We start from the raw sequence: 21128 nt of genomic DNA, 5'->3' as shown, positions 1-21128 counted from the left end.
TATTGCAGACTGAAATTTGCCCGATTCTGACTGAGGTCTTTAATTTAACAGTTCAGCGGGGATCCATGCCATTATATATGAATCAGGCTCACATAACAGTGCTGTTAAAGCCGGGTAAGCCTGCCAATCGCCCAGAATCATACCGACCGATATCACTTTTGAATTAAGAGGCTAAATTTCTGGCTAAATTGTTAGCCAATAGGTTGGCCAGGTATCTCCCTGCTTTGGTGGAGGAACCGCAGGTGGGATTTATAAGGGGAAGGAAAATAGCAAAGAACATGCGAAGAATAATTCTAGCTTTGGAAAAAGTGCAGAGGGAGGGAACACCAGCAATGTTAATTAGTTTTGACGCCGAAAAGGCTTTCGACAGGGTGGACTGGGGGTTTCTTTTCGAAACACTTAAGGCGTATGGGATGAATGGATTCTTTCTACAGGCTGTTAGGGCACTATATACTGACCCTCGGGCGCGAGTCTTGGTCAATGGTCTAGGGTCGGAGTGGTTTCCTATAGGCCAGGGAACGCGCCAGGGATGCCCTCTCTCCCCACTCCTTTTCGTGTTAACACTTGACCCATTGATACGAGAGATTGGGACTAATACAGATATACAAGGAGTACATATTCGAGATAGGGTATTTAAAATTGCGGCATTCGCCGATGATTTGTTGGTGTTAATTATAAATCCAAAGAGTTCCTTGGGATATCTTATGGAAAGCATAAAGGAATATGGAGAATTTTCAGGGTTACACTTAAATTATATGAAATCTGAGGCCCTGGCGAGTCCGGAGGTCAGGAGGGCGGACTGGGAACAGTTCCCGCTGCGCTGGGTGACTGGATCCTTTACGTATCTGGGTATCCAATTAACAATAGATCCAACAAGGCTGTACGCCTGTAATGGTCCTCAGTTATTGCAGAACACAAAGGTACAGTTGGCCAAGTGGACCTCCTTGCCGTTGTCACTGATGGGAAGGATACATTTGTATCGTATGCTGGTGTTCCCGAAGTGGCTATACATGTTGCAAACATTGCCAATACGGTTATGGAAAAAAGATTTAAAAGCCCACCAGAGACAGGTAAATCGTTTTTGTTGGGCGGGGCGGAAACCAAAACTCAGGTGGAATAGTCTTGGCGGGACCCAGGTGAGTGGGGGACTGGGGATTCCTGATATGCGCACATATAACCAAGTATGTCTACTGCGCCATCTGGGAGATTGGGTTTTGGGCACGGCTACATACACTGATACACAATTGGAGCGCCTGTACTTTAGCCCCTGGCACCTTAATTACCTCTTGCACACAAAATTTAGTAATCTCCCGCAAGGGGTAAAACGTAGTTGCCTTTTGCAGCCTTTGCGTTATTTGTGGAGAGAGGTAGCGGGACTTTTAGGGCATAATCCGGAACAGAGTGTACTGCTGCCCATTATGGGCAATGGGGATTTTTTGCCTGGGAGGGAAAATAAGGTCTTTCGAGACCTGGAGAAAAAGGGAATGATACTTTTAGAGTATTTCCTACAGAGAGATGGGAAAGTCATGACTTATTTAGAATTTGAGAGGCTCTGTGCTGGAGGAATATTAGCGAAACTAGCTTACTACCAATTATCACATTATATATATAGCCTCCCCGCCGCAGACCTACTACCAGAGTTTGGGATGAGTATCAGGGAGCTCCTGGCCGGGGATGCAGCTGGACAAATATCAGTGTCCTGGTTTCACAAGGTGCTGATAGGGAAACAACCTAAAAGAGATGTTAAACCATTAGCTGAGAAATGGAGCCAGGAAGTACAATAATAGAGGGGATTATATTAGCCGCGCTTCAGGGAGGCGTAAGGGTGGTGCTTAGTTCTGAGTTACAGGCATGCCACTTTAGAACTATCCATAGGGCATATTTTTCAGCTAAACAGGCGTGGTATGCGGGTATGGTGGAAACCAGTGAATGCCCCAAGTGTGCAGTGGACAATGCATCGTTTCTCCACGGTGTGTGGCAGTGCAGGGTGATACAGGGGTTCTGGTCGGCTCTCTCCTGGTTCCTAAGTTGGGTCCTTGGATATCAGGTGGACCTGTCCTTTGAGCGGGTCTTATTTAGTTCAGTGAGGGTTTGGAATAGAGGTTCACTAGAGGAAAAGATTTTTCTTAGCAAAGTTTGCATTTTGGGGAAAAAATGTATTCTCAACCATTGGATCATGGATAAAGGCCCCTCTTATTGGTACTGGAGGAACAAGCTTCATGAGCTGATGTTATGGGAAATGCAGGATGCTCGTAGCTTACCAAAGAGGCAGCAGCGGTTCATGAAAGTCTGGGGGGCCTATTTGCAAAAAATATCCCCAAGAGCAAGGAGTCAAGTATTGAATGTTTTAGGTTAGATCGGGTGCATGGAAGAGAAGTGATAGGAACGAATGTGTTGAGAATTTGTGGTAAGCCGTCATTGCTGGAAGTTAAAGGTGCGATGAGTGGAAGAGGAGGTTGGAAGCCTCAATTCTTACTGTCATGTTCGCTACAGTACCCACATGAGAAGATTGGGATATCAAGTTGTTGTAGGGGGGGTATATTCTGTGTCTATCACATGCTCACTTGCTACTAAGTGGTGCTATAGTGAAGAGGAAAGGGGATAGGTAAGAGGGAGGGAGTTGGGGGGAGGGGTAGGGGGAAGAAAAGGTTGACTGGTACGGGATAATGTTCAATTGGCATTGGGAGTGCTGTCGAAAGGTATGTTCAAGTTTTGAGTTTGATTTGTTGCAAGTATATAATGTCATAATATGCGTAAATCCTAATGGCAAATATTAACACGGGTTCAATGAACATGTACTCCACAGTGGTGACCTACTGCGACGGGGGGCTATAAGAGCCAAAGGCCCTTGCGCATCTTTGTTAGCAAGACATCAAAGGAGTGGGGCACTGTTGGAAGCTTTTTGATGACATAGCGGTGTTTGTTATGTGGGCGACCTTAAGTTATATAAAGGATTAAGCGGGTTAGAGATTTAATATTGGTAAGCACTTGTTGGAGTTTTTGCATAACGTTGGGATTGGAATGGGGTTGGGGCATAGGGAAGGGAAGGGTTGGTGGGAGGGAAGAGAAAGGGGGGGGGAGAAAATGTATGGAACTACATGTATAAGAAATGTTTCACTGTGATTTAACTGTTGTATTTGATGTTATTCCATCAATAAAATAGATTTAAATTAAGGTTATCAATAGAAATCAAACAAAATAAAACATGGAAAAGAAAATAAGATGATACCTTTTTTATTGGACATAACTTAATACATTTAATGTATTAAGTTATGTCCAATAAAAAAGGTATCAACTTATTTTCTTTTCCAGGACATACATATGAACTTACTAGGTGGAAAAAAAAGGTATTTCTTATCTTTTTAAATGTCTCCATATCTGGCAGTATGACTGAAAATGGTTATAAAGTCTTATATAGATGGTATACCGCTGTACAGCTTCACTAGAACTATAAGACAGGATTAGTTAGCTGATTTTGATTTTTGCAGAGCGAAATGAGCCGATAGCCTTGCTGCTGGTAAATACATATACCTGGTATATAACCTGATGTAACAGTGACTAGTTTTGAGTGGACTTATTTTATTTTTGTTTTCTAGAGAATGAGACAGATTGAGGACTTCCCCTGACAAAGCAGTAGTGAAATGGGCTCCCAATGAGATTATCCGATTAAAAGATAAGTCTCTCTCCCATGCTCAATGATGTGAATATAAGGGTTTTCAATTGGATCTATTCAGGAAATGAGAATTTTATATATAAACTAGTAAAAAAAAGGCCCGTTTCTGACACAACTGAAATGGGCGCTAGCAAGGTTTTCCTCGGCTCCCCTGCAGCCACCCATGTCCAGCGACCCTCCTCTCCTCCTGCAGCCACCCATGTCCAGCGACCCTCTTCTCCCCCTGCGCCCACTGCAGCCACCCATGTCCAGCGAACCTCCTTCTCTCCCCTGCCCCCCCTCCTGCCACCCATGTCCAGCGACCCTCCTCTCTCCCCTGCCCCCCCTCCAGCCACCCATGTCCAGTGACCCCCTGCCCCCCCTGCAGCCACCCATGTCCAGTGACCCTCCTCTCTCCCCTGCCCCCCTCCAGCCACCCATGTCCAGCGACCCTCCTCTGGACACGGATCAGCTGTGAGGCATGTTTGTTTGTTCCCCCCCCCCCCCCCCCCGGGTTCTGAAGTTGACATCATAATGGCTACGGTGATGTCAGCCTGATCTACGGAGCCTAGCAGACCGACTTGGAATGAGCCACTGTCCCAGGCAGCATGTCAGAACGTTGGCGGTGAGAATTATTATATAGGATAATTTTGAAGAAAAAGAAAAAAATATATAGTCAATATGGAGGTTTTTGAGCAAATGATTGAATACAGCTGAACAGAGAACACTATAATATGCAGTTCCCATGAAGGACATTAAGGTCTTAGAAATAACTGAGGCTCTTTTCCTTCCATTAACTAAAATTTAAGAGTGATTCATACGGTGAAGACTCCCTGAACAGACAATCACTATTGATAGACTGAGTGGAAACTTTTTTCAGTGATCATATTCTTCATTTGTATTTGATACTCTCCCATACAAGCCATTCTTGTGCAGTAACCTTAAAATTGTTAAAAGTTCCTAAATTTATATCCTGTGTCATCTAACCCATCTAAGCAGGTTACAAAGAACACACATAAATCATAAAAATGTACAAAATACAATAACTCTAAACAACAAAAATGACAATATAAAATACAAAATCATTGCATCCTGCATAATATCATCATACATCTGCTCATGTCCTTCGATTAATTTTTTCAGAAAATGCCTCTCAAAATAATTATGTTTTTAGCTGTCTCAAACATGAACAAAGAAGTCATCTGGGGTTAATTCTAGAGGAAGATTGTTTTTATAGTGGGAACAACAATGTGAACATTCACGAATGATCTTCCTCCAGATGGGCCTGGTGAAATGAGGGAACATCTAAAAGACACTTTCCATGTGATCTTAAAGATGGACTATAAGTTGTGAAGTAATATGATCCATCCTATTCAAGTCTCCAATCCCTTGAGCCACAGAATTTTGGGCTACCTGAAGGAGACCACAGAAGGCATAACATAACTCTGCAGCACTAAATAAAAATTATCCACAGACAAACTTTTAAGTCTCATCACCAAATGTATTTGGGAAAAAAAAGACAGTTTTAACAACAGCAACGATCTGTTGTTTGAATGATAAAACGGCATCTGAAATGAACTCTTAGATTTCAAACTGAATTTAAAACAGGGAGAGAAACATTTCCAAACTGAAAATTTGGTAATAGGCACATCTCACTAAAGCGAGATAGCCACAATTAGAGACAGTTAGCAGTCAATCCAAGCTCAAACTGTTCTAATATAAAGTTCAATCAGTGAAATCCATCTTCAACCTTCGATGGTATAGAGAAATAAAACTGATGATCAGTTTTAACCAACAACAGCATTTAACCAACAACCAATACCTACATTTGCTAATAATTTACAAAGTGGGAACATAAATACATTACACAAAAGGGCTGATAAAGAAGAACCCTGTGGAATGCCAGATTTAAGTACGACCCAGTCAGACCTGGAATTCTTTGAATCATTTGAAACTGATGCTGTTAAAAAAGATTTAAACTACAGTAATACTTTACCAGAAATTCCAAAAGACTGCAAACAAAGTAGTATGGTGTGATTTAGTGTCAAATACGGCTGCTACATCTAATATTAAGAAAGATCTCTCACCCCTATCAAAGCCCAATTGGATTTCGTCAAGCACAGATACTAGCAGAGCCTCAAAATTAAAAAAGTATCAAGTAAACGATGTTCCATAAAATCCGATAACTCGGCAAGGACTATTGTCTCCATGACTTTAGAATGCTTTTTTTTTTTTTTTAAACAATGGTCTAACTGCTGTCCTTTTTAATAATGCAGGTACATCACCCTCTATAAAAGATTTGTTAATAATAGCAGATGCACAAGGTGTTAAATCTGTCTTCAAAGCTTTCAACACTGAGGTGGAACATGACGTTAGAGGACTACTAGAATTATTTAACCTTTGAGTAGCCTGAATAACATCTTGCAGCTCAACAGAACAAAATCTGTCCAACTTTCAATAATAATGGTTAACATTTTTCCTAATCTTAGCTGTTGCTCTTTTAAAGTAATCTTCCTTAACAGTTTCCTTAATCCATGGATACTGACCCTGGAAGGACAGACCGATCAACGCAATATCCTGGTGGTACCAAACTGTTTTTACTTTATAGTGATGGACCTGACAGCACCCCAAAGGGATATCTAAACAAACATATCTAAAATATTCTTATAGCCTCCCACCGAGCTGTACCTTCAGATAACTTTATCCTGGTGTTATTTTGCCAGCTCCATGTTCAGCAAGTTCAGATGTCTGCTTCAAATTCACCATACAACAGAAACAGCTTGATTCTTTATTCAGAAATATTTGGATCAGCTCAGCTACTGTGATTGGACACTGTTGAGCTCTATTTAACTCATTTTGGGGCCTGTTAAGTTAATGTTTGGAAACAGATTCAGGTTTCCTATGACAAAGGGTGTGAAAACCTATATCATCCATACTTTTTTGATTTCTTATTCTTCATCTTTTTCTCAATATTTCTATAATTGTTTCTTCATATTGAAAGTGCAGAATATATTGTGTAAGTATGTGAAAAATTTCTACTTTAATGCATTTTGTATTGTGTTTTTTAAACAGCAAAAACAAAAAATGAACAAGGGTGTGAAGACTTACAAGGCAATCAGATAAAGTGGGCACACTCCTTGCTGACCCCTAGAATTATTAACAAGCAAGGATGTACCCTATTCATTATCCCAGGAATCATTAAATAAAGTGGGCCTGTTCTCTGCCGACCCTGGCCCAGTGCTTTCTGATGACCCTGGATAAAGCTAACGATCGGGCACAAACCCACCCTGCTCCAGCTCTTTGCACAGATTCCTGAAAACATGGTGCTCAACATCATATGAGCAACAACAATCAAGTCTAGCCTATCCATTTCGGGAGGGGGGGGTGGAGAGCAGCAGCAGTAGGTGGATCCAAGACACCTCTGATAAATCCTGAAATTTGTAACTGCTGCACTTTGCAGACAGGTATACCCTGCCTGCACTATACAGCTTCACTGCATAAGGTATGATAGCAGAGGAAGCCTCTGACCTCCTCTTGGGGAAACCCAACTGAAAAACACATTTGGCATCAGCTTCCATTAATGCTACCAGATGTTACCAGGTCATCATAAACAGGCTAGGCTTGTCCTGATTTGCCCTGCACGTCCAGAGATGTCAAGAGGTGAAACCAGAACTGGCTTAGCTTGTCCCTGGTGACTATCTGTCATCTAGTGTTTCTACATGATGAAACTGTTTGTTGGAAGTAGGAAGGATGTGGATGGAGGGGATAAGGGTTAGTAAAGATACAGATGGTAAACACTGAACCTCTTGCTCTCCCACTCCCTGAAGCGATTACTCACCACTAAGAGAGCGGCTGGGAGAGGAGTGCTGGCTGTTGGGGGTGCTGACTGTGGGTCCTATCAGAGCCCCAGAGAATTCTTTCTCCGTAGAGGAGTCTCCACTACCTATTGGAACAAAATCAAACAGAGGATCAGTACTGGATGGTGGTCCTATCAAAAAGGAGCAGCACCTTTTTCCTGCTGCAGATCCACATCTCTCAGTCTTGGGTACACTACATGGAGCACAGGGACTGGATGAGGGGGGTGTACTGTTTATTAATTGCTGAAGATGCTGACAAAAATTTTAAAAAGGAACTATTGTATAGCCTAAATACTTTTTTTTTTTCCAGATTTTAAACTTCTCTGCTTTTTTTCAGTTGGTACTGATTGAATTTTAATCTTTTGTCAATAAGTTGTCTCAACTTAAATACCAGTGTACAGATGACACCTTCAAGATTCATATTTTCTAATTTTCTTCATAGGCGCCAACATTTCATACCAATTGGGGGTGCCAGAACAATACAAATTACCCCTTCCTGGATACAATGAAGGCACTTGCTCAATAATACTAGGGGTGCTGAGCACCCACTGCCACCCCCAGAGCTGTCTCCTATATTCTTGGAGTATCCATGGGCCACAGTGTTTCTCAGCCCAGTCCTCAGGGTACACCAAGCCATATCAGGTTTTCAGGATATCCACAATAACTATGTACAAGATAGATTTGCATACCAAGAAGGCAGTATATGCAGATCTAATCTCATGCATATTAATTGTGGAATCCTGAAAACCTGACTGGCTGGATGTGCCCTGAGGACTGGGCTGAGAATTCCTGCCATAGAATGTACAGCAGTGTTGTTTCCACATGTCAAGCAATGTGCATAGAGTCTGAGGAAAACAACTATCTACATTTACAAACTAACAAATAAAGCTTTTAGTATTTTAGGTCCTCTGCACTGGAATAAATTACCCCAGGAGTTGAGGGATATGCCAACTTTGTTAAGTTCAGAAAAGGCCTAAAGAAGTTCTTCTCGCCACCCCCCCCCCCCACCACCACCACCAATATGTAAGTATTTTTATACAATAAGAATTATTATTTCAGGCTGTTCTTATCTTTTTTTCTTTTGAATCTTAGATGTTTTATTTGGAATTTCCATAACTGTGGTATAAAGCCTAATAATGATGATGATGATGAACAAACAAGAAAAAAAAAAGCCTGAAGTATTTCTGCCCCATTACTCTTGCATTTTCTACCTTGTTTTACATGCACATGATCAGAACAGAGTACCATGAATATCCAGAAGGTACACTCCTCCTTTCTTTTTCACTGTCCCCTTTCAAATGCTTCACGACCACAAGCCAGAGAATCATGTATACCCATCCAGGGGTGTTTGTTTTATTTATTGGGATTTATTAACCACCTTTATGAAGAGATTCTCCAAGGTGGTATACAGTATGTACAGTTTAACATAAAACTTATAATTTTATTAACAGCATAATAGTAAAAATGGCCAAAAATAAATGAATACAATAAATGAGGAATTAGCTTACCAAAACAACTTCCAGCATTATCGTGCCACCGAACGTTGGAGTGATGTAATTAATTACACAAAGGAGGTGGCCTGGCTCTGTGGTTTCTAGGTATCTTACTTCTCATAAGTAAATAAGTATTGCCACACTGGGACAAACCAAAGGTCCATCAAGCCCAGCATCCTGTTTCCAACAGTGGCCAATCCAGGTCCTGGCAAGATCCCAAAAAAGCTCAATACAATTTATACTGCTTTTCCCAGAATTAAGCAGTGGATTTTCCCCAAGTCAATTTAATAATGGTCTATAGACTTGTCCTTTAGGAAGCCACCCAGACCTTTTTTAAACCCCACTAAGCTAACAGCCTTACTCCACTGGGCCCCATGCAGTGCACTAAAGTCTGGATATCTGCTCTACCTATCCATACAAAGAGTCTCATTTTGATTTATGTTTCAAGATCTTTATTAAGATTCCTCCTGAGCTCCCCTCCGAAGGGACACCACCTTGTAAGTGGTGGAGGGGCTTCCGTGTTTCAATGACTCAGAGGGCTATGCTGAAGGGTTACCCATATCAGACAGGCCTCTGAGGAGAAACCAGACAAAGAGTGTCCCAAATTAGGGAGAGAGGAAAGATGGTGACCTGAAGCTCGTACACTCAACGGCCCAGCTGTCCTCTGAAGTTCAGTTTTTGTTCACTTGAAATTTCCTCTCTGCATTGCAGTTGCCTTAACAGAGGAAGGGGACAATGGGGGGTCAGCCGCCGATGACCAGCGTTTTGTCCCCTGTGCAGCAAGTGTGGGACCGCTGTGTGACGAGCTGCCCATAGATGACTGGGTTGATGAGTCCTTTGATTAGCGCCGACGAAGGAGAGTCGATGCTCTTGGACCTAGAAACAACTTCATCGCTCAAAAATCATTTAACCACCATGCCCAAAGGAGTGGAGGAGTGAGTCAGGAGTGTATGCTGAAACGGAAGTCGTTTGCAGCTGAACCCGTGTCGGCGGTGCTACTCCTAAACCCTTAAGAGTTATCAGCTTGGAGTTTTTGGCTCCCGTGGAGGTTGCATTGAATGTCATCTGGAGGGTGCTCCAGGACCTGACGGTGGTAGAGAATGACTTTGCTTCAGATATAGTCTTGTTAATGAGCCACATGGATAATCTAATCGAATCCTTTGAGAATATACAGCAAATGAAGTTCTACTGAAGTAGGAAACGGTTAAGATTTGAAAATGATAAAAGACCAGAAAAATTTGAACAAAATGAATATTGTTATAGATGATTAATATCGAGATTGTTGTTTTCCCAGAGTTCCGGGTATGACTCCTAATGTTTTTTTTCCTCTGAAATGATTCCTCTTAATATATTAATTCAAAAGGAGTGAAGCCTGTGAAACTGGGATTACTTTAATCAGCGGGAATTGGATTGGAGATTCAAGGGTTTGTATTGTTAAACAATTTCTGGTTTTAAAAGGGAAAAAAAATGAAATCAGGTGTATTACTTTCACTAATATTGGACAATAAGTATGTTTCCAATGAAATTGATGGACTATGCACCGTTGTGGTCTTGAAGAAACCAACCAGATGATCAATGTGGAATAATGATTTAGATAAATAATAACTGGGGATAATCGGGTTAATACCACGTTTTCTTTGTTTGCTGTTGCTTAAATTGATCTCCTTGTCTTGTTTCACTCTCCCTATTTATTTTGTGGTCTAAGAAAGAGAAAGATTGTATAAAATCCATTTATCTTGTTGAGATTGTTTTTTTCTTCTAATATTGTTTTAATGTACAATCATCTCTGTTTTACTGTTTTGCAAGTGATCCTTGTAAAATGAAAAAATTATAAATAAATGATTAAAAAAAAAAAAAAAAAAAAAAAGATTCCTCCTGAGCTGTTCACATAAACACACACACACAAAAGAAAACCCAACAAAAACAAAAACAAACAAACAAAAAAAAAAAACTCCAAACCACTCAGCTTTCTTCAATATGAAGCTTATTTACAAAGGTTCCTGCACTTTCACCATAAGAAAATTCTCATGGGATTTACTGAATTGAAGTATCTAAACACTGCAGTTCAATAAATCCTGCAGGCCTTGCTTTGCCACAGCCAGGAAATTTGTATAATCCTAGCCATGGCAACATACAATGGAAGCCATCTTGTTGCCACACGGCCCTATAAGATGACCCACACTCCCTGTCCAAACTGACAGCCCATGGGAGTAAAGCCATGGCTCTGGGCTACATCCTCCCAGGTAATGCACATTAATACAAGGCATGGCTTTGTTTAACTTAACTCATCCAGCCTCCAAATCCTGCATCAGTTGCCAAAAATATCCCCTTGGGAGTTGCCCCTCCAGCCTTAAAGCTTATCTTGGAAAATGTAGTTATGGAGGCAGCAAGAATCCCCAGTTACTCCTGCCCCAATGATCCAAGGGCCAATCAGTTAATGCCATTTGGTATGACGACAACAAGACAAAAGAGAGTAGAAATTATTCCTGCCCATTTCAGAATTTTGTTTCTGCTGTAGACTGCAAAGGAGGGTGGTAGGGGACAAATTTGACTACTGGGGTGAAGTTTAAGGCTAAGAAACGGGGCTCAATACAAGGCACAATTTAGTTTTATATACACTAGCTACAGAAAATCTATACCATCTTCCAAAATGTTCACCTTCTGTTGTCTTTTAGCCTGGAAGAAGTAAAATAAGCATTGCCATAGTGGGACAGATCGAAGGTCCGTCAAACCTAGTATCCTGTTTCCAGCAGTGGCCAAGCCAGGTCACAAGTACCTGATAAGATCTGAGAATAGTAAAACAAATTTTATGCTGCTTATCCTACAAATAAGTAGTGGATTTTCCCAAGTCCATCTTAATAATGGCTTTTGGACTTTTCTTTTAGGAAATAGGAAATGGTCCAAACCTTTTTTAAACTCTGCTATGCTAACTGCTTTTACCACATTCTCTGGAAATGAATTCCAGAGTTTAATTACATACTGAATGAAGAAATATTTTCTCCAGTTTGTTTTAAATGTACTACTTAGCAACTTCATTGCGTGCCCCCCCCCCCCCCTAGTATTTTTGGAAAGAGTAAACAAGTGATTTACTTCTACCTGTTCCATTCCACTTGGTATTTTATAGACCTCTAATCATATCTCTCCTCCACACTGAAAAGCACTAGCCACTTTAGCCTTTTCTCATAGGGAAGTCACCCCATCCTCTTTATCATTTTCACCCTTCTCTGTACCTTTTCTAATTTCGCTATACCTTTTTTGAGATGTGGTGACCAGAATTACACACAGTATTTGAGTTTGGTTGCTTTTCAACAATGTAAGTTCCATGAATTCTTACATTACACACCACAACAGCCAAGCAAAAAATATATTCCAAAAATTCTTTGAAATTGAAATAGTAAAAAAGCATGGAATAGCTTTGTTGGATAATTGTTTACCCCCTTGTACTTCTGTAGCAATCCCAAATACTCTAAGCTAAAACCAGTCACCTTCAAAAGCACACAACTGCCACATTATATTTTAACCTCCACTGATTCAAAAGATAGGATAAGCTCAACGGTTCCTGTTGGGTCCTCTTTTGGATGGTATATATCAAAGCAAAGACAGAACCATGAGCAACAAGGAGCTGGCAAAAGGACTTACTACTACTACTTATCATTTCTATAGCGCTACTAGACGTACGCAGCGCTGTACACTTGAACATGAAGAGACAGTCCATGCTCGACAGAGCTTACAATCTAATTAGGACAGACAAACAGGACAAACAAGAGATAAGGGAATATTAAAGTGAGGATGATAAAATAAGGGTTCTGAACAAGTGAATAAGGGTTAGGAGTTAAAAGCAGCATCAAAAAGGTGGGCTTTTAGCTTAGATTTGAAGACGGCTCAGGAAGTCAATTCCAGGTATATAGTGTAGCAAGATAAAAGGAACGGAGTCTAGAGTTAGCAGTGGAGGAGAAGGGTGCAGATAAGAGAGATTTACCCAGTGAACGGAGTTCTCGGGGAGGAATGTAGGGAGAGATGAGAGTGGAGAGGTACTGAGGAGCTGCAGAGTGAATGCACTTATAAGTCAATAAGAGGAGTTTGAACTGTATGCAGAAACGGATAGGAAGCCAGTGAAGTGACTTGAGGAGAGGGCTAATATGAGCATAACGACTCTGGCAGAATATTAGTTGTGCAGCAGAATTTTGAACAGACTGAAGAGGAGAGAGATGGCTAAGTGGAAGACCTGTGAGAAGCAAGTTGCAATAGTCTAAGCGAGAGGTGATAAGAGTGTGGATGAGGGTTCTGGTAGTGTGCTCGGAAAGGAAAGGGCGAATTTTGGTGTCTAAGGGCTTTAGTCCACTCCAGATAGAAGGCTAAGAGGCATATTTTCAAAGCACTTAGCCTTTCAAAGTTCCATAGAAACCTATGGAACTTTGGAAGGCTAAGTGCTTTGAAAATATGCCTCTAAGGCTCACTTGCAGTCTAAAGTATGAAGTACACTTTCACCAGGATGGGCATGAGGTCTGGGAAAAAATGTTGCCCCCCCCTTTTTTTCTGGATTTCTGCCTAAGTTATTGCACTCTGTTTTCTTCCTCCTTTTTCCCTGGCTTTCTGTTTTATTGCACTTTAAATCGCTTTGCAGCTAAGAAGAGCTCCAAAGATAGACAGGAAGGATTTTGGCATTTGCTGGTCATGTATGCTGTAACCCTGATTTCTGGCAACTGAGCTTACACACAATATATATGCATAGTTGCATTGATCTCCAGTATGGAAATAAAAGCTAAGTGGTACTATTTACCTATGCTAAATGGCTGAATGTTGTCTGCACATATCTTTGGGAAACCAAGAGTACTATAATAGCTGTGATTAGCAGTATAGACTGCAAGCTAACAGTGAAGATCTTACAGCAGGCTGCTAACAACTCAGACAGGCAGGCAGGACAGGCTGTGGGCCTGTAGCAGAGCTTGTAGTAAAGGTCATCTAGTGATCTGGCTGACTGCAGGAGCTGTTAGTTGAGCGCAGAGCTCAGAGTGTAGGCAGCTTATATCCATTGCCTTTGAACCATGTGTCTCGGAATGTTGCTCCTGCTCAGACTGATGTGACTGAGAAGAGGTACTTGCACTTTCAATTCGTCCCAATGCATGATGCTTTCCTGTTTTCATGATTGGACTGTTGTGGCAACAGACATAGCCAGAAAGAGAGCTGATGGACAGTGCAAATCCAGCTGACTTAAATGCTGAAGACTTTTCCTCCATCTTTAAGAGAATCTCTCATATTTTATACTGGTTCCTGAGCCGATACAAATGTTTTTTTCCTGGCTCTCAGGAACATTCTGCCTGTCATAACAGTTCTTCCTGTGATTAATGGACCCCAAAGGATGCATAGCGTGTGTGTATCACATCTAACAACTTTACCACTGTATGTGAGGCAGAGTTAAAACCCTGGCTTGTTCCATGCCATGGCTCCAAACTGCAAAGAGCTATAAGTTAAATAAAAAATACATTTCTTCTGGGTATTTTTTAAAGAATGAGAAAATAATAAAACAAAGAAAAGACGATCAAATAATGACAGTATAAACAAGATAATCTCTTCAAAAATTTCCAAGCGTTTTATTTTCATGTTCATACAGCAGAGCAGAGCAGAAAAGCAAAACTGAAGCAGACTGAGTTAACCATTTTGCGTGTGAAGGACCACAAACTCATAACTTTACATTAGTTATGAGCTGCCACATGAAATCACACACTTTTATGTAAGATTCAGTCCTGTGTGACAAAGATAACTTGGTTTGACCATTATTTGCTACAAACATAGAAGTGAATTAGGTAAAGTATAATCAATGAGAAAAGGAAAGTTGTATTTACTACAGGGGAAGGGGATGGCAAAAAGCCCATCAAATAAAACTTATAAAAACCTTAAAACTACAGACAAAACAAGTAAAAAGGCAAAACATAGGAGCTCACATATACAACCTCCTTGTTGCAAAGATAATCAGACCTTCACATCGCAGATGATGACACTCAGCTCAGTCAATGAGATGATCCCATCACTGTCACCAGAGACAATCTATTAAGTAATGTCTTAGCGTTTACCCCTGACATTCACTCAGTATTTATTACATCTCTATATCACTTTCCTAAATAAAAGATGCTTGAGGTGGTTTGTTTATTTTAAAATAGTTCTATTCTACCTCTCTGGGCCAAAATACTGTCCATGGCTGATCATATCTGCATCCAGATAATAAAATACAAGGGTACAAATGTTAATAGATATATTAAAGACAAAATCCTGACTCCATTGTCTACTATATAGAATCTACACTGGCCCTGGATTTTTTTTTTAATCCTTCACTGGCCTTTCAAAACAGCCTTTTGTTACATCCTAAAAGCTAAATAAGTCTGCTCCCTTCAAGGGCCTCTGACAATTCCATAGCCTTAAACTTCAGGTTCTTGATAGCAGGTTCATATACTTGCCAGACGTGCTGCTTTAACAGACAGAACTGCCAACCTGTGGGTCCCTGCAGAATGCAAGGAATGACTTGGCATATGTGGCGCCAAGGAGTGTCTCAGGTAATTTGGGCCATTCCCTCTTAGTGCCTTAAAGGTCAAGGTACAGCTTTTGAAGATGATCCACTGGGAAACAGTATAATGTCCAAAGCTAAGTGTAACATGCTCCCTCCGAAAGATTAAAACAGTTTCAGACAAAATGAACCATAGATAAAACGCAGATCATCCAAAGCCTATGCACGTTCCCCTGCACCAACAGTCTAGCAACTGGTGACTTCTAGGGGCACCAAGACCCCACAAAAGCCAGGAGGAACTATAGGTTCCAGAAATGCACATAGAGACTAAATCCAAAACACCTGATTGGGACCAGCAATGACTCATACTGTGGGTCACTGATCAGTCACAGAGCTAACAAATCAATAAGAATGAACAGAATAAGAGTGCAGTAGATAACTGCAGCAGGTTCCTCTACCCTCTCAGTTTTTTTTTTTTTTAGCAATAGCAAAATAGCTATTCCTGATGGTTACCCTGAATCTCTTGACATGGCTACCCTAGTAAGAAAGCATTAATAGTCCCGAGTTCTACTCATGGAGGTAGAGAGGTGGGAAACCAAATTTCCTAATGGCACAGGCCTGAGAACTACCAAAACCCAATGCCGTAATCTACAGAAATCAAGCAGATCTACCAGCAGCTGCAAAAGGAAACACTAGACAATCACCAGTGAGAACAGGAGGGTCACTAGCGAGCAGCAAGAGTGACAATGATGAGAGAGAGCTTAGCAATTCAAGCTGGAGAAACAAAGTATAGAGATGGGGTGCTTGTGTGAAAGGCTTCAGTTCATAACTGTGAAGAGGTCAGAAAATGGCTACAGAACTTTGATAGGGCCAAATTTGTTTGCTCAGTTATATGAACTCCAGAAGAGACACCAAGGGTGTTTAAAAACTTTAAAGAAGTGCAGTATTTCGGAGGACAGCTCACTCGGACAGCACATGATGTTCCAAGCAATGTCCATGGAGACACGCTCCTAGTTTGAGCTGGTTTGCAAGGCCTTGCCCCAAGAAAGGGGGCAGTTTGTAATTCAGATACAATATCAGCATAATCAGTGGCTGGCGAAGATTCAGCTCTAGAAGATAATCACGATCTGATGGTTCTGGAGCAGTTTCTGCAATAATGCCACTTAGAAATGCAGATGTCTGTCCAAGATCACTAGCTCCTTACTCCAGCAAAGGCAGCTGACCCTTTGATGGCTAAACTCCAGTAGAAGGCCAAGAGAAGCCAACAGTATCTGCAAGAACAGGGAACTACGACCAGTCAAGGTCCTAGGTCTGATGTTCTTGTGACTGTGGGGGCTCAGTCAGCAAAACTTCCGATTTTCCCTCAGAAGCCTAAGGACCTTAGTGGGGGCACACAGGACATTTCAAAGGAGACTGCCCTGATAAATCCAAAACTGCAGTGTAAAGCACTCCAGCCTCTGCATCAAAACAAGTACCCTTCATAGGTGGCTCAAATCCCCTGGAAGGGTCCCATGCATTACCAGCAACACCTGGAATTACTGACGAGTCATGAAATGAGGAAGCAGTTGAGCTTTCATAACTCTACAGTATACGAGTAACTGTGAATCAGACCATGTGGCAGTGGCTCTAACATGACACTACTGTGAACCGAAAGAGTGTGACCAAGAAGGTGGTCATGCTGCTTGGGTGGTCCTTTCCTATTACTTTATCTGCTCAGAAGAAATTTTATGATTCCTTTTCACTTACACACCAGAATGCCTAGATTAGAACCTCACCCAATAGGTTATGATGTCACTTTTCTTTGAATTTTAGTCATGACTTAGACCTCTATTTATGTTTTGTGGGGGTAGAGATTGCCCCAAATTACCTTATCAAATGCTGCGAGCTAGGTTCTTTGGGCAATTGCCCAGCCATTTTATTCCTCTCAATTTCATAGCTAATTTTAAAAAATAGGGCTGTTTAATGTTGGATTTCTTAGTATATGCACAGTGCACATTACTCTACAATTTTATAATTGAGCAACATTTAAATATCTTGTACATCACAGAAACTTGGTTAAAGGAGGGGCATTCTTCCTGCCTCCAACAATGTTCTCCACCTGGCTATTATTTTGTTTACTGTATAAGAACCACTATTTTAAAGTTAGTGGTTTCATTGCCCTTATTTATGATGTCACTAAAAAAGAACATAAGAATAGTCATACTGGGTCAGATCAATGGTCCATCTAGCCCAGTATCCTGCTTCCAGTAGTGGCCAATCCAGGTCAGAAGTACCTGGCAGAAACCCAAGTAGTAGTACCATTTCATGCTACCAATCCCAGGGCGAGCAGTGGCTTCCCCCATGTCCATCTCCTTTAAGTGATAAAAATGATTATGATGAAACCTTGTAGGTTATATTAAATACTCTTTTACCTTATGATACAATGTTTTGTTTAATTGTCCCCCTCCCATGGGGTGTTAACTGTCCATTCACATCCTTACATAGTGGGTCATTTTAATCACTTCTTTGAATATGATTTTAAAACCTTTATGGAAGGGTTAGACCTTAAACAAAATGTTAAAGATTCTTACACATGCTGATCACATCTTTGATCTTAACTTCTCATTACATGATTTGATCTCTGTCTCTACTACTCTCTCATGGTCTGATCATGTTCTCCTCACTTTAATTCCTGTTAGCAGTAGACATGTTAAGAATTTCAAACAGATTAATCTCAACCTACTTGCTTCAAAGTGTCAAGAGTTTTGGTCTGACTTTCCTTCATTATCTCTTCAGGTAGAGATCACTAAATAAAATTCCACTCCTATAGCTGTTCTAGATAATGTAGTACTTCTAGAGCTGTCTGCTCATACTGTAACTTGTAACCATCCAAGGGACAACCAAAGGTTAAATCTTCATAAAACACAGAACGTCACATAGAGCCAAACATCTTTGGAAGAAGACCAGAACCCCCTCAGCCTATGCCTTATGGCAAGTAATGCTTATCCTACTACCAAAAAATGATCAAAGCTTCTAGCAAAGCATATTGTTCTGACCGGTTTAGGATCTGCCCAAATCCTGCTAAGATATTATTTCTGACTGTAAATCAGGTAAAAAAAAAGAAAACCACTTACTCTAGAGCAATGGTTCTCAACCAGTGTTTCACCAAAAAGTAGTGTAGATACATACCTGTAGCAGGTATTCTCCGAGGACAGCTGGCTGATTATTCTCACAACTGGGTCGTCGTCCGCGACGGCCCAGGAGACGGGGAAAAATAAACTTCTAGAATGCTGCATCGCGCAGGCCGAATACACCGCGCATGCGCGAATGGCTTCCCGCCTGCGATGCGAACGTGCCCTTTCTCAGTTAAATAAAAAGCAAAAAGGAGAACTGAAAACAACTCCAAAGGGGAGGAGGGTGGGTTTGCGAGAATAATCAGCCTGCTGTCCTCGGAGAAAGCGAATGCTACATACCTGTAGAAGGTATTCTCCGAGGACAGCAGGCTGATTGTTCTCACTGATGGGTTGACGTCCTCGGCAGCCCCCTCCATCGGAAAGTTTACTAGCAAAGGCCTTTGCTAGTCCTCGCGCGCCCATGCGCACCGCGCATGCGCGGCCGTCTTCCCGCCCGAAACCGGCTCGAGCCGGCCAGTCCAGTATGTAGCAAAACAATACACTTCAAGGGAAGACTCAACTCCAAAGGGGAGGCGGGCGGGTTTGTGAGAACAATCAGCCTGCTTGTTCTCACTGATGGGGTATCCCTAGCCCCAGGCTCACTCAAAACAACAACCATGGTCAATTGGGCCTCGCAACGGCGAGGACATAACTGAGATTGACCTAAAAAATTTACCAACTAACTGAGAGTGCAGCCTGGAACAGAACAAACAGGGCCCTCGGGGGGTGGAGTTGGATCCTAAAGCCCAAACAGGTTCTGAAGAACTGACTGCCCGAACCGACTGTCGCGTCGGGTATCCTGCTGCAGGCAGTAATGAGATGTGAATGTGTGGACAGATGACCACGTCGCAGCTTTGCAAATTTCTTCAATGGAGGCTGACTTCAAGTGGGCTACCGACGCAGCCATGGCTCTAACATTATGAGCCGTGACATGACCCTCAAGAGCCAGCCCCGCCTGGGCGTAAGTGAAGGAAATGCAATCTGCTAGCCAATTGGATATGGTGCGTTTCCCTACAGCCACTCCCCTCCTATTGGGATCAAAAGAAACAAACAATTGGGCGGACTGTCTGTGGGGCTGTGTCCGCTCCAGGTAGAAGGCCAATGCTCTCTTGCAGTCCAATGTGTGCAGCTGACGTTCAGCAGGGCAGGAATGAGGACGGGGAAAGAATGTTGGCAAGACAATTGACTGGTTCAGATGGAACTCCGACACGACCTTTGGCAAGAACTTAGGGTGAGTGCGGAGGACTACTCTGTTATGATGAAATTTGGTGTAAGGGGCCTGGGCTACCAGGGCAAGCTCACTGACTCTACAAGCTGAAGTAACTGCCACCAAGAAAATGACCTTCCAGGTCAAGTACTTCAGATGGCAGGAATTCAGTGGCTCAAAAGGAGGCTTCATCAGCTGGGTGAGAACGACATTGAGATCCCATGACACTGTAGGAGGCTTGACAGGAGGCTTTGACAAAAGCAAACCTCTCATGAAGCGAACAACTAAAGGCTGTCCTGAGATCGGCTTACCTTCCACACGGTAATGGTATGCACTGATTGCACTAAGGTGAACTCTTACAGAGTTGGTCTTGAGGCCAGACTCAGACAAGTGCAGAAGGTATTCAAGCAGGGTCTGTGTAGGACAAGAGCGAGGATCTAGGGCCTTGCTGTCACACCAGACAGCAAACCTCCTCCAATGGAAGAAGTAACTTCTCTTAGTGGAGTCTTTCCTGGAAGCAAGCAAGATGCGGGAGACACCCTCTGACAGACCCAAAGAGGCAAAGTCTACGCCCTCAACATCCAGGCCGTGAGAGCCAGAGACTGGAGGTTGGGATGCAGAAGCGCCCCCTCGTCCTGTGTGATGAGGGTTGGAAAACACTCCAATCTCCACGGTTCTTCGGAGGATAACTCCAGAAGAAGGGGGAACCAGATCTGACGCGGCCAAAAAGGAGCAATCAGAATCATGGTGCCTCGGTCTTGCTTGAGTTTCAACAAAGTCTTCCCCACCAGAGGGATGGGAGGATAAGCATACAGCAGGCCCTCCCCCCAATCCAAGAGGAGGGCATCCGATGCTAGTCTGCCGGAGGCCTGAAGCCTGGAACAGAACTGAGGGACTTTGTGGTTCGCTCGAGATGCGAAGAGACCCACCAAGGGGGTGCCCCACGCTTGGAAGATCTGTCGCACTAACCTGGAACTGAGCGACCACTCGTGAGGTTGCATAATCCTGCTCAACCTGTCGGCCAGACTGTTGTTTACGCCTGCCAGATATGTGGCTTGGAGCACCATGCCGAGACGGCGAGCCCAGAGCCACATGCTGACGGCTTCCTGACACAGGGGGCGAGATCCGGTGCCCCCCTGCTTGTTGACATAGTACATGGCAACCTGGTTGTCTGTCTGAATTTGGATAATTTGGTGGGACAGCCGATCTCTGAAAGCCTTCAGAGCGTTCCAGATTGCTCGCAACTCCAGAAGATTGATCTGTAGATC

At 42.4% G+C, this 21128-nt stretch overlaps 1 protein-coding gene across 3 annotated transcripts in view; it reads right to left on the bottom strand.

Moving 5' to 3' along the window:
• Positions 1-21128, bottom strand: part of IKZF4 (IKAROS family zinc finger 4) — a 154237-nt gene that overhangs the window by 51506 nt on the left and 81603 nt on the right. For 2 of the 3 annotated variants that reach the window (XM_030196745.1, XM_030196746.1), the window contains exon 3: positions 7491-7595. The exons of the other annotated variant lie outside the window; for it this stretch is intronic. In XM_030196745.1, the coding sequence (XP_030052605.1) occupies positions 7491-7595 (105 nt within the window). The remainder of the gene's footprint in view (positions 1-7490; positions 7596-21128) is intronic. 3 annotated transcript variants of the gene reach the window in all.

Source organism: Microcaecilia unicolor, chromosome 3, assembly GCF_901765095.1.
Source record: "Microcaecilia unicolor chromosome 3, aMicUni1.1, whole genome shotgun sequence".
Taxonomy (NCBI): Eukaryota; Metazoa; Chordata; class Amphibia; order Gymnophiona; family Siphonopidae; genus Microcaecilia; species Microcaecilia unicolor.
Note: the sequence above shows the minus strand (reverse complement) of the source record. Positions and strands in the feature narration are given on the sequence as shown.